This window comes from Colius striatus, chromosome 20 (genome assembly GCF_028858725.1).
Source record: "Colius striatus isolate bColStr4 chromosome 20, bColStr4.1.hap1, whole genome shotgun sequence".
Classification (NCBI taxonomy): domain Eukaryota; kingdom Metazoa; phylum Chordata; class Aves; order Coliiformes; family Coliidae; genus Colius; species Colius striatus.
The window spans coordinates 8,083,639-8,101,406 of NC_084778.1; the positions used below are offsets into that span (position 1 = coordinate 8,083,639).

The following is a 17,768-nucleotide window of genomic DNA, read 5'->3' on the forward strand; positions in this document are numbered from 1 at the left end:
ACAAGTTTAAGCAAAGCAAAGTGGGTAGTTCAAAGTGTACATCTGAAATTCTGAGTCCAAAGCAACCTACTTGCTGTCCCACAGCTTCATAGCTATTTGCAGAAAGTGTGTTTCCTGGGCCTCAGCCCTCAGCTCCTTTCCCAGAGCTCATCCTCAGGGTCTCTCAGCATCCCTGAAAGGTCTCAGAGAAAATCATGAGCCAAAGGCTTGCAGAAGAGACTCAGGACATCCCAGGCCCTCCATCGAGGCACTCAGCTCCCCTGGCAAGAGATCCAAACACTAACACATGAAGGACCCTGATAAAGATACCCAAAACACATCCTATCTCCTTCAGCAACTGAATGACCCCGAGATGACGAGCTCCAGGAACGGACACAAAACGTGGCTGAAACTTCCCAAAGCAGAAGCTCTGCAGAAGGGACCTTCAAGGCCTGAGCATCCTTCATCTCTTTTTGAGACATCCAGTGTCATTGACCTTCCAAGTACCAAAATCTCCTGAGCTCTCCATTGGACTCCTGCACTCAGAACCACCAGCCAAACTCTCACTCATTAAGAAACCTGAAAGCATCCACCCCAGCCACTGGTGCTTTGGCTTGATATGAGCTTGTTTGTTTTCAAATGCTCGTGGCTACAACACAATTGCTATTTTCACAATGGCAATGTTCTTGGTAGACAAGGAAAAGGGAAAAGAGGAAAAAAAATCATTGCAGGCCCTTTATTTTTCCATGCCTATTGAAAAAAAGGTGCTGTGTAACCCACAGCAACCAGAGGTGATCTCACATTTCCTGCCTGCTCCCAGCTTGCGTGACTGGCAGAGCCAAAGGAGGTGGCCAGGCCATTGCAAAAGAGTTTGCAGGGGTTTTGGGAGATATGTTGGCAGATTTCCAGGCTGAAAAGGAGGCAGGTTTGCAGGCAGTGGAAAGAGTCTGGAGGAAATATGCTCTTTATGGATTAAGACAAGGCTTAAGTAAGGTTTCCATCCCAAAAATAACAAAAACATACTACCAGGAGCACTGGCAGGAGGTGGCAAAGCTGAGAGCTGCAGCTTGGCTGGGTGGTTTGGGGAGGTTGCTGAAGACAGAAGCTGCAGAGGGGCTGCCTGACCTCTTGCACTGCTACAGTGAACACCAGTTCCAGCATCCAGCAAGGGGAAATCCAGCCAGCAGCACCCCAGGGCTTCCCTCTGCCCTCCCCTTAACCCTCTTAAAACCACGCTGGCAATTGGGAGGTTTAAGGCAACAGAGAGACTGGAAGGAAAATGTTACTATGTGCTTATGAAGAGCACACTCTGCTCCAAAATGGTTTTGGCCATGACTCCTCCTGCACTGTACCATGCAGCCAGATGCTGACTCAGGTGTTTTTAGAGAGCAGAGGGCACTTGTGGATACAGCATCCCTGAAGCAGCACATGGCACCTGGCTGCAGGCTGGTGGGGAAGAGAGATGTGAAGGACACAGCTCCACATCCCTGTGTTTCCTGCAGTATCTTTAAAAGAACTGCTCATCAAAAGGCAGACAAGACAGGATTGCAGTCTCAAACAGTGAGAGGCTAAATCATCAGCCATTTACCCATCAATCAGCCCAAAGAGCAGCAGCAGCATTTCCCTCCTGCACTGGAAGCACCCACTGGCAACTGCCACGGCCAGCAGCGTGGCCACAGCCCCTGGGAAACCCCCAGCAAGGTCTCCTGTTAATCAGTGACTGGTTTAGACAGCCAAAACTGCTGAATCAGGACACAGTGTTCTGGAGATTAAAAAGCAAACAGCAGCCACACAACTCCTGGGCAGCTGCCCCTGGGACAGGAGTCTGCACATGCAGCCTCTGCTGCAAGGGTTACTAAAAATAACCCCCTTTTCTGCTTTTGTTCCCCAAAACACCAGCCATGGCAGAGAGAATCAAACACCCCAGCCTTGTCCCACTCCTAAACATGGGGCATCATGAGCCCTCCAGCCCCATCCCGCTCTGCCCCACACAGCAGCTCTGAGCCTGCACAGCCACACTCGTATCTCTGCTTTGGGTTCTGACATTAGAAGAGAATCATAGAATAGAATCATTTTGGTTGGAAAAGCCCTTTAAGCTCCTGGAGTCCATCCCCTCCCCTCACCCTGCCCAGCCCTCCACTAACCCATGGCCCTCAGCATCTCAGCACCACGGCTTTGGGATCCCTCCAGGGCTGGGCACTCCCCCAGCTCCCTGGGCAGCCTGGCACAGGGGCTGACACCCCTCTCAGGGAAACAGTTCTGCCTCAGCTCCAACCTCAACCTCCCCTGGGGCAACTTGAGCCCATTTCCTTTTGTCCTGTCATTTGGGAGCAGAGACCGACCCCAGCTCCCTGCAGCCTCCTGTCAGGGAGTGTCAGAGAGTGCTGCTGGCTGCCCTCAGCCTCCTCTTCTCCAGGCTCAACACCCCCATTCCCTCAGCCCCTGCCCAGCCCCTTGTGCTCCAGCCCCTTCCCCAGCTCCTGTGCCTGGCTCTGTTATGCTGGAGCATATCCAATGTCTTTCTTGTAGTGAGAGGCCCAAAACTGAAACACCAGAACTGTCAAACACCACCCTTGTGCTCCTGGAAAACCAGGTTTTGATGCATAAAAGGGTATTGTAAATTTTAGGAGAATGATTCAAATCTGCAAGATCAGAGCTTCAGTGTTTCTCTGCCCCTTCTCCCCCTGCCAGGCTCCTGTCACTCCCAGCCATATGGTTATTTAGTGGTATGGAGAAGACTGTTCCTGCCTGTTCCACACCATGGGCAACACAAATCAGGTTTGATCTGATTCACTAGGTGGGTTTGTGGCTTCACTGTGTCACTGCAGAGCTGTAACCTCTGGCAGAACTAAGGTCAGAGCAAAAGAACCAAAGTCTCAGCCTAGATGGATGAAGCCTCTGGCACAAAGCACTTCAACAGGCACATAACACCCACAGGGATTTGGGGGGCCTGGCTTCACTCCTGCTGACCACCTGGGATCCAGATGTGTCCTGCAGAGCACCACGGCCACGAGTCCTGGGTGCCAAGCGTGACTCAGTGGCTGAGCCCTCAAACAGCCAAGGGTTTTAAAACAGCCCTGAAGCCTTTCAAGAGTCACTTTACAGCTCCACAGACTCCTTGCCAGCAGCAAGACATAAAAGGCCAGCACAGTTGTGCTCACCCAAATTTAACACATGAGTTAATTAACTCACACTCCATCCATCTTTCCAGCTGATGGAGAGGCTGTCGTGGCTCTCTCAGCCCTGCAGCTGAGCTGCCCACTCACGGCAGAGCCACATCCAGTACACATCAACAGCAACCCAGCACAAATATTTACCCACCCTGCAGCTCCCCTCTGTGCTGTGTCAGCACAGGGATCCCCAGCTGGCAAACACCAACAGCCACGCTGGGCCGGGCCAGCCCCAGCACCCTGCGAGTCAGGGCTTGTGGGGAGATGGGCTGGAGGATACAGTGCAAGAGAAAACAAAAATGAGGTCACAATTCAAAGTTGCTGAGTTCATTCTGCACATGATGATTGCTGCTGAAGCCCTCTTGTGTGCCTCTGCCCCATCCCATCCCCACCTTGCCTTCCCCCATCTCAGCATCACTACTGCTGCCTGTCCCAACCCCGCTGCACTTCTCCCCAAGTTCAAGGTGCAGCTCCTGCACTAGAAGTGGTCTGGGGGAGGCATGGCCACTCCTACCTCCCCTTCTGCACACCCCAGACACTGGGGTCACTCTATTTCTTCTTCTGTGCATCACTTGTGTCAGAAAATGGGCTGGTAGGAACCTCTTCCTTGTGAGAGACACGGGCAGCTCGATCCCCGTCTCGTTCCAGCGGTGTCTCGTTTTAAATCATGTACAGGGCAGAAACATCAGACATTTCCAGTCATCTGTAGTTTGTGCTAAACAAACCAGTGGCCTCACAGATTCTCACCACACTACCCAAGTGTGAGAGGAGAGGGACAGTGGCCAGATCCATTTTTCCCCACAGCAACACATTTTCCAAGGTTCTCCCATAAAACCGACGCGCCAAGGCCATGAGAAAAAGCTTCCCCGAGACTCAGCGGGGAAACTGAGGAGTACTCGGATGCTCCAGGCTTTCCTAACAAGTCACCTCCCCACACAGCCAGGCACAAGGGAGCAAAGCTCTCTGGTAGACCAGGAGCCTTCAATCTCTTTGCCAAACCACCCCAGGGCTCCCTCTGTCAGAGGCACTTTGCGATCTGAGCCCAGCTGCACACAGCTGCTGCTGCCAGACCTTCTGCCAGGTGAGGACAGGTAACCACAGAATGGTGGGGGTTGGAAGGGACCTCCAGAGATCATCCAGTCCAACTCCCCTGCAGAAGCAGGGTCACCTAGATCAGGTCACACAGGAACATGTCCAGGTGGGTCTTGAAGACCTCCAAGGAAGGAGCCTCCACACCCTCCCTGGGCAGCCTGGGCCAGGGCTCCCTCACTGAAGCACTGAAAGAGTTTTTTCTTATGTTTAAATGGAATTTTTTGTGTTCCAGCTTCATCCCATCACCCCTTGTCCTGTTGCTAGCTACTATAGAAAAAAGGGATGTCCCAACCTCCTGACACCCACCATTCAGATATTTGTAAATGTTAATAAGATCCCCCCTCAGTCTCCTCTTCTCCAGACTGAACAGCCCCAGTTCTTGCAGCCTTTCCTCATCAGGAAGATGCTCCAGTCCCTGATCATCTTGGTGTCCCTGCACTGGCCTCTCTCCAGCAGTTCCCTGTCCCTCTGGAGCTGAGGAGCCCAGAACTGGACACAGGACTCCAGATGGGGCCTCAGCAGGGCAGAGCAGAGGGGCAACAGAACCTTCCCTGACCTGCTGTCCACACTCTTCTTGATGCATCTCAGGCTGCCATTGGCCTTGCCCACAAGGGCACATTGCTGCCTCATGTTCAGTTTATTATCAACCAGCACTCCCAGGTCTCTCCTGGAGCTGCTCTCCAGCAGGTCACCCCCAGCCTCCAAACCAGTGAGCTCATAAAGGTGGATTTTCTCACTATAACCATGTCAACAGAAGCCATAAACCTCCTCACCCCCAGTTTGACAGACAGGAAAGCTCAGGGCCTCCTACAAACAATCTTCTACTCTCACCCTCATCCTAAGATGAAACAAGTCTGGTGAGGACAGCAAAGCCTGGTACCTCAGGATGGGGGTGGAGTGATTACAGTGCTTGGGGGCTTACAGAGCATCTCTCCCTTAAACACCCCAGGGTACTCATCCTGGAGATACAGTGCTTGGGGCATACAGAGCCATCTACCCCTGAAACATCCCAGGCCACCCACCCTGCAGATACAGTGCTTGGGGCATACAGAGCATCTCCCCTCAAAACATCCCAGGGCACTCACCCTGCAGATACAGTGCTTGGGGCATACAGAGCATCTCCCCTCAAAACATCCCAGGCCACCCACCCTGCAGATACAGTGCTTGGGGCATACAGAGCATCTCGCCTCAAAACACCCCAGGGCACTCACCCTGCAGATACAGTGCTTGGGGCATACAGAGCATCTCCCCTCAAAACATCCCAGGGCACTCACCCTGCAGATACAGTGCTTGGGGCATACAGAGCATCTCCCCTCAAAACACCACAGGGCACTCACCCTGCAGATACAGTGCTTGGGGCATACAGAGCATCTCCCCTCAAAACACCACAGGGCACTCACCCTGCAGATACAGTGCTTGGGGCATACAGAGCATCTCTCCCCAAACACCCCAGGGCACTCACCCTGCAGATACAGTGCTTGGGGCATACAGAGCATCTCTCCCCAAACACCCCAGGCCACTCACCCTGCAGATACAGTGCTTGGGGCATACAGATCATCTCTCCCCAAACACCCCAGGCCACTCACCCTGCAGACAGACATCTGGTTGGTGGTGAGGGTGCCGGTCTTGTCGGAGCAGATGACGGAGGTGCAGCCCAGGGTCTCCACGGAGGGCAGGCTCCGCACAATGGCGTTCTTCTTGGCCATGCGGCGCGTGCCCAGCGCCAGGCAGGTGGTGATGACGGCCGGGAGGCCCTCGGGGATGGCAGCCACTGCCAGGGCCACCGAGATCTTGAAATAGTAGATGGCTCCTCGAAACCAGGAGCCGCCGTGGACGGGGTCGCTGAAGTGGCTGACGTTGATGACCCAGACGGCGATGCACACCAGGAAGATGACTTTGGAGAGCTGCTGGCTGAACTCATCCAGCTTCTGCTGCAACGGGGTCTTCTCAGGCTCGGTCTCTACCATCTGGTTTCGGATCTTGCCGATCTCAGTGTACACCCCCGTCGCAATGACAATGCCTACGGCCTTCCCAGCTGCAATGTTGGTGCCCTGGGAGAGAAGAAAGTGGCCAGAGTGGATACGTGGGTGTGAAACCTCGTGGCCTGAGCAGTGGAAATGGGTCACTCGTTGTCAAAGAAGAACATGACATCTGGGTTAAGGGGAAAATGAGACATCCTGGGGTTTTATACAAACCCAGCCTCTTTAGGAGGAGCAGGACACCCCTCCTGAGAGCTCTCTTGCCCCTGGAGAACTTGGCTTCTGCTCAAGAGCAGCACAAGCAAGGAGGAAACCCAAATTTGCTGAGCACCAGGCTCAGCCACAAACCCTTTCCCCACTTATAACGCATCCTGCTTGATGGAAAACCCACTGAGACCGCCCAAGGCATTTAAGGGTGCTGTGCCAAATGAAATCCAAATGAAGCAGGTCCTTATTTTTATGTGTTTGGGGCTCATTGTATGGATTCAGCTCTGCCAGGCATGCACTCCCTTCCACTGCTCGGAGATCTGTGTTAATCAGCCACTTGTCAGCTCTTTGGGAAACCACGGGAGAGGTGGGGACAGGAGTAGGAGACTTACAGAGAAGAGCATGTTCTTCTTGTCCTGGTTGACAGCCCGGGGGTCAGGGATGGGGTCAGCATGTTTGATCACTGACACAGACTCCCCTGCCAAGACAAAAAGGGGGAGATGAACCACTCATGTTTCCTCTCCAGTCTCTGCATCAAAACCCCCACAGCTCTCTAAAGCAGCACTTTGCCACTAAACCATCAAAACATCCATCATGGGGATGTCAGAGCTGAGCCAAGGTGCTCAGAAGGTGACAGCTGCAGAAAAGTGACTTGTGAGGATGGCTACCAGCCACGAGCTCCCATACAGCCCAACAATTGCTTTTCTTTCCCTGCTGCCATCTCCTACCTCAATGCTTTACAAAATCCCACAACAGAGCTGAAATACTGGAAGCCTTTTTGTGTCACCTGATCATTCACCAGCCTCCTCTGTCAGCAGAGAGACTTTTGAATTATCATGGATTGTGAGCTTTAAGGGCTTTTCCAGGGCTTACAAAACATCCCCCAAATATTGGCATCTCTCCTTGAAGCTGTGAAGCTTCGTGCACCAGTGGTCACCGTGCAACAGCTGCACGGGGAGAGCATGGGCAGGGACTGAGCTCCTCATGAAACCCCACACATCACAGGGGACAGCTTTCATACAATCACAGGATAGTAGAGGTTGGAAGGGACCTTTAGAGATCATCTAGTCCACTGCCTGCCCCTTTGTTTCTTTGCAGAAGGGATGCCCAAGCACCAGGCACATCTTGCCTATGCCGTGACTTTTAGATGATGCTGAGACCTCCCCAGGTCCTCAATCTCATTCTCCCACCCCAGCAAAACGCTTTGCTCAGTGTCAGCCCCAAAATTTGGCTTGGGGCAGACAGCAGAGGGAAAGCTCTGCCTTCAGCAGCCATCTCTCCCCCATCACACACCTGTGAGGATGGACTGGTCAACCCTCAGGGTTGTGGAGCGGATTTCGATGATCCGGATGTCCGCTGGCACTTTGTCACCAACTACAGGAGCGAGAGCAGAGCAGTTTTGTCAGGCAGGACCAGCAGCACCCACCCCAGGCAACCCAGAGCACAGCAGCACAGCCACACTGCCCCAGTGCTTGAGGCCACTGGGCTGCACCTCACTCCCTGCTGTCTTCCCTCATTTTCTATTTCAATTGTCCTTTCTCCAGGGCAGGGACTGGCTTTTGCTGAGAATCATCACATCCCACCATGGGCCAGGCAGCAGCAATGAGGACGCCAGCCCATGGTTAACCTGAGGTCTGCCTGGAGATGCCTCCTCTCTGTATTTAAAGCTTAATTGTGTATGTCTAGAATTTACAAGTCAGAAAAGGAAAGCTGGAAAGAGGCACCATCGGTTGCAGCCAGACATCAGACAGCACAACGATGTGATCTTGAGGAGTTGCTAACTGCAGGGATTACCTTGCAGAAAAGCAGCCAGCTCAGGGAGCAGGCAGCAGCATCAAGGCTGATGGGGCTACATGTGCCATGCCAGGGGTCTTCTGCCCTCTCCCATGAACCAATCACACGTTTCAAGCATCATCCCCCCTGCCAAACTTGTCAGGAGCGAGCACTGCCCTGGCCCTGCTGCACAGGGATGCTGACCTGCCTGCCAGCCCTGCCCATCACCTTTCCAGCTGCCACCAGAGCCAAGCAAACTGTGGCTTGAGTCAAGGTGGTCAGGACAAGCAGCAAAGGCAGGAGCTCTGCATGGGGCAGCTGGGTGTATGGAGCACTTAAGTAGGCTCCCAGCAACCCCTCCCATCCCACCTGCTCCTGCTGCACCACTGCAGTGACACGTGCTCCTCTGACACCCCCTTAACCATCTCAAACAGGGATCTTTGCTCTTCTTTTCAGAGCCAAGCTGCCCCTCTGTCAGACCTTGGGATGTTCCTGCCTGCTGCACCGCATCACATCACCTGCCCCACCATGTCCCCTCCCTCCTTCTCTGTAAAACCCCCACAGCACCCCCATCTTGCATTTTCCCTCCAAAAAAAACCCAAACATCCCAATTTTGGAGTAGCCCAAGCCTCCTAACACCACTCTTAACCCCACTTCAGGGCTCTATGGGCTGCCTGGAAGCTGCTGACACTGGAAGACCTTTCATGGCCAAAACAAACAGCCATCCGTGGCTCTCCTTGGCAGGGTGGTTATGGTGAAAGCAGCCCCGGATCAACTGACAGCCTCAGATCACCATCCACCAAGGCACATGTGCTTCCTTAAAAAAAAGACACACTTAAAGCTGCTTTTCCCCCTTGGGTTTCTTCCTCCTGGTTCATTCTCCTTCTCCCTTATCAGCTGGACACAATCGTGCTCTGGCGCAGGAGGCAGAGGGAGGCTTGGCTCCCAGGGCCTTCCCTCACAGCCCAGCACACCACACAGCTTGGCTTGGCTGCAAAGCATTGTCTCAAATCCCAGCCTTTAACAAGCATTTCCTCCCAAGGCTCATTAAATCCCTACCCACCCCCCAGGCTCCTTGGGAGGGGGGCTGGCACGGCTCCACCACACAGCCATGGATTCCAGCCACAGATCCCAGCACTCTGGGCTCTGATGTGTCATATCTGCCATCCTGCCAGAACCATCCCCATCACAGCTGCATTTAGGGGGCTGAGCCAGTGGGGTGCTAAGCACAGGGCACCCACAGATTCCCCCCCTCTAAAACATTTCATGCACTAACTCAGATGGAGCACCTCAAAGGGAGCAAAGAGCTTTTTTTCCCCCCTTGGGAAAGGCAGGGAAGGTTTGCAAACATTAGCACCACCTGCAGATGAGAAATCTGTGGCCAGCCCCAGTGGCACGGGGCAGCAGCCACTCATAGGCAGACAGCAGAGCACAACAGCATCCCAGCAGATGCACCCAGCCTGGGACAGACATCCTGAGGCTGGCAGCTGCCCTGAGCCAGCCACGGTGCACACACTGATCATTCAAGCACTGTGGCTCTCCCCATGCCAACAGCCAAGAGAGGAAAAAGGAAAGGATGTGGGGATGTTAACAGAACATGAGCCAGGGCATCCTGGCCTGTATCAGCAGTGGAGTGGCAGCAGGAGCAGGACAGGGATTGTCCCTGTGCTGGGCTCTGGGGAGGCTGCAGCTCGAGGGCTGTGTTCAGCATCTAACTCTTTCCAGAGGAGAGCTCAGCTCTTTTTCTCCCAGCAGTGATGCTGATTGATTAGGGGAAAGATTGCAGAATTTAATGAATTAATAATTAATTCCTTTAATTAAAGGCCAGGTCAGCAGCTGGAGTGCATTGCTGGAAGCTGGCTCGGGAGTGCTGCCAGCTCAGCCAGCTGAGGATCTGGCCAGCACTCCTCCACTTCATCCTCCCTGCATTATTTGTATGTTCATCTTCCAGTTGAAGCCCAACTGGAAGACATAAATAACAGTGAGCTGGCTGGGTGCAAGTGGCATTGCAGCTTGTTTCCATTAGCAGAGCCACAAGGAGGAAAGGAGAGGATTAGTTTTGTGGCTCTGGGGGTTTACAGCATCGCTCAACGAACAAACAAAATGGGACAACTGAAATTCATCTTTGCTCCTCTGGTGGGACTGGCAGGAGAACCTCAGGTGTCCTTCCCTGAATGCAAAACCTCAACAGAAGGGCTTGGGGGAACAACCCAACCTGAGAGGCAATGGTGCACTGAAGCTGGTCCCCTCTGCCTCTTGCCCTCCCACAGTAAACCCCAGTTTTCAGTCTGTGCATTGAAATCCCCCCAGAAAGGGAAAAACTCTCCCAAGGCACAAAACTTATGCCAGAAATATGCACCTTTTCTATTTTCTCCCATTTTTTCTGATGTTCTTTACTGCCCTATGCTCAGGGCAGTGCCTCAGCAGGCTGATAAGCCCCAGTTTTGGCCCAAATCACATCACTTCTCTGGATTTGAAAAGATAAAGATTTCAAGTGTACAATGAAGTGACTCAATGGCTGTGCCACAGGAGGAGATGCACCCAGACACCACAGCAGAGCCCTCCTGCCACCAGGACCACAGGCTGCCTGTCACCAAAGCCCCCCTGCCCCTACCTCTCCATCCCATGCCGTGCTCTGGGGTGATGGCATCCTACCTGCCACCTCCACGATGTCCCCAGGGACGATGTCCCGGGCGCGGATCCGCTGCACTCCGCTGCGGTCGGCACGGATCACTTTCCCCATCTCAGGCTCATACTCCTTCAAGGCTTCAATAGCACTCTCAGCATTTCTCTCCTGCAAGCAGAGGAGGGCAGAGCTGCCAGCATGGTGTCAATAGGCTCCTTCCCCACCTGCACCCAAACCCAAGCCTCAGCTTTGGTGTCCGTTTGCACTGTGGATGGGGCAAGCATCGTGTCTTGTTCAGCTCTTCTGAAACGGTCTCCACTGGCTTCAATCACACCAGGTCCTGCACACTGCATGGACCTTTGGGCTTGATTTTCTCTTTCTTGCTCTGGGAAGCAGCATATACTACCTAGATGGATTTTTTCCCCATCCAGGAACCCCACACCTCATATCAAGCTGCAGAGAAATAAATGGCCTTAAAGGGAACACCTACAAGAGCAGCATCACTGCTCATCCCCCAGCAGGGATACAGGGAAGTGAAGGGCAGCAGCCACCACAGCTTTCTGGTGGACAGGACAAAAAGTTTCCCTTGGAAAACACATTTGGCCACATCCAGGAGACAAGCAGCATTTACCTGGGTGGCAAATAAGTGCAAGATCCTAAACTCCAAGCTGCAAAAGGTACCAAAGACTAATAGAAGGAGCAAAATAAAGGCAGCTGATGACCACACATCCATGCTGAGGCACGAGGCAGCACAGCCAATGGGAAAAATGAAGCTTTGAGAACTGAGTTTCCAACAGCAAGGAGCAACTAGACCTTCAAATCTCAGTCATGGGGAGCAGAGACCTGCAGAGAGGGCAGGGAGGGGGCTGTGACTCACCTGCCACACACCCACCACAGCGTTGGCAATCAGGATCATAATAATGACAATGGGCTCCACAAACGCTGTCGTGGTCTCCTCTCCTTCTTCAAACCAGGCCAGGATCTGGCAGGCAAGAGAAGAGAAGGACCACAATGTGGCTGAAACAGCAAGTGGCAGTGTTTTAAGAAGAAAGGGAGGAAACAAGAGCCAATCAACACGTGGTGTTTGCTAGAGAGAGGATAAGCTGAAGTGGTGGCCAGCCCCACACAGAGTGGTCAGAGCAAGGAAGAATTTCTTCCCTGTTGAGGTGAGGGAGCACTGGAAGGGGCTGCCCAGATGGGCTGTGGAGTCTCCTTCTCTGGGCACATTCCAAACCTACCTGGGTTCCTGTGTGACCTGCTCTAGGTGATCCTGCTCTGGCAGGGGGGTTGCACTGGATGAGCTTTTCAGGCCCCTTCCAGCCCTTAAGATTCTGTGATATCCCACTGTGGCTACTGAACATGTGCCTCCACTCTTCTGCTAGGGATAACCTAAGGCATCCAGTGAGCAGGGCTGGAGCAACCAGCCATGCAAAGCCTGGGTGAGTATAGGCACCAGGAAAGAATCTCTTTTTGTTTAGTGCACCCATGGGGAAACCACAGCCATGAGCAGGGAGACTGGGCAGCACTGCCTGCTTCTTACACACAGCTGGGCAGCCACTGTGGCTGCTGCCTGCAGCATGGTCAGCTTCCCAGGAGCCCTCCTGGGCAGAAGCAAAGCAATAGAGTAATTCATGCAGTAAGAGCTGCTCTGCAGAGCAGAGATTGACCTCAGGGCTTCTTACCACACTGAGCCCCCTCTCCATCCCACAAAGACCTCATACCATAATAGAAATGAGGCATAGACACAAATATTTTCACTCCATTTAACTGCTTGTCGACCTGTGCTGTGTCAACACAGCAACACCTTGTTGCTCTGTGGCAGAGGCACCAGCCAAAAGGCCTCTGACTCAGGTTCACACCTGCTCTAGGTGTGTATGTAGAGAAAGGTATGTAGAGATGCAGCCTCTTCCCCAGTGAAGGCAGAAGGACAGTCCCACAGGAGATACTGCACTGAGGAAGGAAATGTCTGGAGATGAGCAGTAACACCATCTGGGGAAGCAGAAGCTGGATGGTAACACCCTGAAGCATCACACTAGTACTTCCAGTGGTGGGAGAAGCCTGGGCTGGGCTTCACCCCCTTGCTAAACACAGAAAGAACCCCATTCTAAGCAGCTCTGACATTACCTGAACATAACATCACATTGTCCTGCTGCATGACACACTGGGAGGTGTATTTTGTCAGCAAGCATTAACCCTGCCCCACACATCATCATATCCAGAGGGGTTGTGGAGGCTTCTTCCTTGGAGGGCTTCAAGACCCACCTGGACACATTCCTGTGTGACCTGATCTAGGTGAACCTGCTTCTGCAGGGGGTTGGACTGGATGATCTCTAAAGGTTCCTTCCAACCCCTACCATTCTGTGATACCCTAGAAAACCACCACGCTGCTGCTACATCTCCTTCATCCAATATACACCTTCCTCTGGCTCCTTTGCTCTTTGGCTGCCACCCATGTCTGTGGGTGCCCTGGCAGGTGCCCGCCCCCAAGCCCAGGGTACTTACGAAGGACAGAAAAGCTGCCATCAAAAGGATGCGGACGAGGAGATCTTCAAACTGCTCCAGTACCAACTCCCAGAGGGACTTTCCTGGTGGGAAAACATGAAGCCATGCAAAGTCAGTGCTTAAAAAACCCCAGAAGACAGGTAGTTTGGACTTCTGAGACCACTAAGACCCAACAGGAGCCTGTCTCTGCTTGCAGCAGTGTTGCTTTAGTGCTCATCAGCCATGGGCACTAGTGAGGACAACCAGTGCTGCAAGGTGGGAGTTTTCTCTCTAATATTTCTAATAGCTCTTCATTTCTGGCACTAGCCTGCTTTTACTACATCTGTTTTTAACTATAGAAACCAAATCCTTTGTACTTCTATTCACGGCTGGTAGACCTGTCATCCCAGGAAAGCCCTATCAGCCCAACTTTCTCTGGGATTAAAAGCAAGATTAAAAGGCCCTAAAGATTCCCCCTCCTCCTCCTCAGCACCCTCCATCCAGACCCCAGGCAGGTACCCACTCTCACCTCCAGCCCACAACTAACTTACCTTCTTCTGCAGGGAGCTCTGTGGGTTTTCATCACCGACAGCCCAGCGAGCATAACAAAGCAAAAAATGATGACAATTAAAATGATGGAAGTAGTAATTTGGGCCCAGACTAGCAATCCCTTCCTCCATGCCCCAGCAGTCCATTCAGTGCCCCAAATTCCAAGTTGTTCTGCACATATTCCCACATAAAGACAGCTCGTTCTCAAACTGTTCAGTCTGACACCAAGTAAGCAGCACTGGATGCTCCTCACACCAGGGAAACATCATTTCCCTGCTGCAAGAGGCTCTGGCAGCATTTATTCCTGCACTCATCCTGGAGCTGCCCCCTCCAAATCCAGGACACAGAGATCCAACCATCCCATCAAACACGCTGCCAGAAACCCAACACAGACCCACTGGGGACTGTAACTTTCAGAGCACATCTCCTATTGTCAGTTGTTCTTTACAGCCTACAGTGCTCTAGGAAAGAAATCCTCAGCTGGTCCAAACTGTGCTCCCACATCCACCTTGGTGAGTGCAGAGCCTCTATCCACTCTGCTCCCAGCCAAACCTGAGCCCAGTCACCTGCATAACCTGAAAAAAGCTCAAGGGCTCCTGAACACCCATCCTGGTCTCCCTGGGACTCCCACATCCCAACCAGGGAGGCCTCAGGAGTGACTTCCCCTGGTTTTGGCTGCTGATTAGTGCTCGTCTCCATTTGCACCCACTGTCCCTGCACTTGGGCTGAATCCTTTGGTTGCCCACAGAGCAGCCCCTAAGGGACCTGGCAGTCAGACCAAAACCTCTGCCAGCTGCCTGAAGTGAGGAGATACAGATGTTGAAGCTGTTTCATGGAAAAGGAAACCCAGGATTCACTGAGTGCAGCAGAGCTTGCTGGAGCTGGAGAAAGCCACACATCTGCAAACCTTGGGAGAGCTGTACTGGTGGCCCAGAGGCATCCCACAGTGCTGCAAGGGACAGTGGGGTACCAGCACCAAGGTGATGTGGTACCAGGACATGGTACCCACTGCCTCCATCCCTTGGGGCTCTAAGATCAGACAGAAAACTCCAAGCTCAAACCTCCCAAAGGGGAAAAATCAGGTATAAACCTCCTCAACAGCTGGCCCAAAGCCTCCACTGTCCATCACCTACTTCTGCACCCCACAGGGTGACAATAAAACAAGCTGTTTCTCCAACTCATGTGCTCCTGGTAGGGAATAAGAGACTGGCTGAAGTTCAAGGAGGGATGAGCCCAAGGCAGATACACTCCATAGCCCATCACTGGACTAAACATGAGGCTGTCTCTGAGCACCCCCAGCGCAGAGCCCTGAGCCAGAGCAGGATGTGAAACCCACTCAGCTGTTTTCCATCAGCTATTTTCATTCACAGAAATGACCAAAAAATACCAAAAAACCAAAGAAACCCCACCCCATCAAAACCAAATCCACCTTCACTGAACAAAAGGGTGAAAACAAGAATTGCCTGAAGGTGTTTACGCTTCAAACTGCACCCAACTGCTCACAAACACGATGAGTTGGGTTCAAACCCATAGCCCTCCCAGATAAGGCTCCCCCCACCAGATCCTCTGCCATCACCAAAAACAGACTAGTACAGAGCATCTATAATTACAGCCAAAAAAAAAAACCCCAACCCCAACAATCTTGGAGCAGCTTCAACATTTTGAATCACTCCACAGAGCATGTCAGAAAGAAAGTGGCTCTTCTCCCTTTTGCAGCCGGCTCCTCTCCACCCCCAGCTTCCTCTCCCCAGCCCAGAGAGCCACCAAAATTAAAAGTAGAAGAGATGTGCTGCTGCTATTTCCACCCAGGTTCCATTTAAGGTTGCAAACGTGTGAGGTGAGAGGGCTGGGGGCAGGTGAGAGCCCAGAGGGAGGTGGCTGGGATTCCCACAGGTCTTGGCTCTAACCAAGGTGGCCAGGGGTGACTTTCCAGCGCCAGCAGCTACCTGAAGCACCACAGTCCTCCTTAGTGCATGACAAACCACAGCAACGCCTTTGCAGGGTAGGGACTTGGTGTGAGCTCTTGATAAGAGCATGAAAACAGGTTTCTGTGAGGTCAGGATGAAACGTGTGCCCTGGGGCAGCCAGCTGAAATACCTGCAGTGGCAGTGTGACACTACACCAAACCTCAAACAGCAGCAATGCTGCTGCAGGCACCTGTCCCCAAATAAACTGATTTTGAGCAGAGTAAGAACCAGGCATCTCCCCTGCCATCAGTGGCTCCTTCCACCACCCTTCATGTGGCACCTCAGCCAGGAAACCCACCATGAGCAGCAAAATCTCAAACCTGCAGTTCCCTTGGGACAACACAGTGAGTGCAGACAGGCTGAAACAAACTCCCAGCTGGTCCCTGAACACAGCCCCTTTCTTTGGCCAGTGGCTCAGAGCTCAGCACAGAGATCCTGCCCTGTGCCCGAGCTCCCTGGTGTAACCAGACAACAAGTGTAGTCACATCACCAAAGGTAGGAAGCTGTAACAGAATCATAGAACTGTGTGGTTGGAAAAGCCCTTGAAGCTCCTGGAGTCCCAGCCCTCTCCTCACCCTGTCAAGTCCACTACTAACCCCTGGCCCTCAGCACCTCAGCTCCAGGGCTTTGGGATCCCTCCAGGGCTGGGCACTCCCCCAGCTCCCTGGGCAGCCTGGCACAGGGGCTGACACCCCTCTCAGGGAAACAATTCTGCCTCAGCTCCAATCTAAACCTCTCCTGGGGCAACTTCAGGCCATTTCTTCTTGTCCTATCACTCATTACTTGGGAGATCAACCCCTATTGCACTACAACCTCCTGTCAGGTAGTTGTAGAGAGTGATAAGGTCTCCCTTCAGATTTGCCCAGAGTATTGCCAAACAGGGACCACTCACACCATGAATTTTCCTCTTCCCAAGCAAGGCACCACTCACACAGCTTGCAGACACATAGCTGCAGTTTCTCTGCTCCTGCTCTTCTGCATTGCAGCTTTAGAGAGCACAGCCAGGAAAGCAGAGATGCCACAGTGAGGCAATGGGTGCCTGGATGTCCCAGGACCCTGCCCACCAGCAGAAGAGTGTGCTCTCCTCTGGGTTTTCAAGCAGAGAGGTGCAGGAACCTCCAGCTCTACCAGACCTGCAGGGGTTTCCCCTGCAGAGGAACAAAACACACTCAGCTCCTGGCACTAATGAGGATTTGCAACTTGCTCTGAGCTTGTCACATCACTTCTTTCCTCGCTGGGCCATCATGTCACACACATGGCCCAAGCTGGGCTGCAAAACACCCATAGGAGATGCTCAGAGGACACGCAACACACCCAGCCAGCCCAGGCTGCCAGGGAGCTGGCATCAGCCTATTTTAGCTGGAGGTTAATCTCCAGCTCCTGCCAACTCAAACAGGCTGGCAGCCCACGGGCTGGCGCCTGCAACATGGCAGGGCACGGTCATCAGGTGATGAAAAGGTAAATAAACACGGGTGCCACCCACAAGCAGCCGCCCCCGGGGCTCTGTGGCAGCCTCCATGTCCCCGGGGAGACCCTGCCCGGCTCCCCAGGCCAAAGCAAACAAAGGGAATGTCCCAGGGGGGTGTTGGGGCTCCTTGAAGGAAACCCTGCAAAAAGGAAAGCTGCTTTGAATTCCTCCTGCTGCTACAGGATCAAACAACCCCCCAGCAGCACTGTCCTGCAGCAACTGGCGTCTCTCCATCCTGCATCCAGGTACTGCAGCCCCTTCTGCTTTGGGGGAAACTGAGGCACGAGCACTGAAATACCTTTTCCCCACCATTTCAGGAGCTTCCCTGTGATAAAATCCCATTTCCCTCCCAGGAAACACTTCTGCTGCCAAGTAATGTGGAAAGGACAATGGCATGATGCCCAGTGTGGGAGATAACGATGAGCATCACATCTGGGCCCAGCTCTCTGCTCCAAATAACATCCTTTAACCCATATT

At 53.0% G+C, this 17,768-nt stretch overlaps 1 protein-coding gene across 2 annotated transcripts in view; it reads right to left on the reverse strand.

Moving 5' to 3' along the window:
• ATP2A3 (ATPase sarcoplasmic/endoplasmic reticulum Ca2+ transporting 3) overlaps nucleotides 1-17,768 on the reverse strand; it is a 59,028-nt gene that overhangs the window by 24,605 nt on the left and 16,655 nt on the right. For both annotated transcript variants that reach the window (XM_062012123.1, XM_062012122.1), the window contains exons 2-8: nucleotides 13,859-13,876; nucleotides 13,329-13,411; nucleotides 11,704-11,808; nucleotides 10,856-10,994; nucleotides 7,721-7,801; nucleotides 6,820-6,905; nucleotides 5,828-6,292 (exon numbers count right to left, since the gene is read on the reverse strand). In XM_062012123.1, the coding sequence (XP_061868107.1) occupies nucleotides 5,828-6,292; nucleotides 6,820-6,905; nucleotides 7,721-7,801; nucleotides 10,856-10,994; nucleotides 11,704-11,808; nucleotides 13,329-13,411; nucleotides 13,859-13,876 (977 nt within the window). The remainder of the gene's footprint in view (nucleotides 1-5,827; nucleotides 6,293-6,819; nucleotides 6,906-7,720; nucleotides 7,802-10,855; nucleotides 10,995-11,703; nucleotides 11,809-13,328; nucleotides 13,412-13,858; nucleotides 13,877-17,768) is intronic.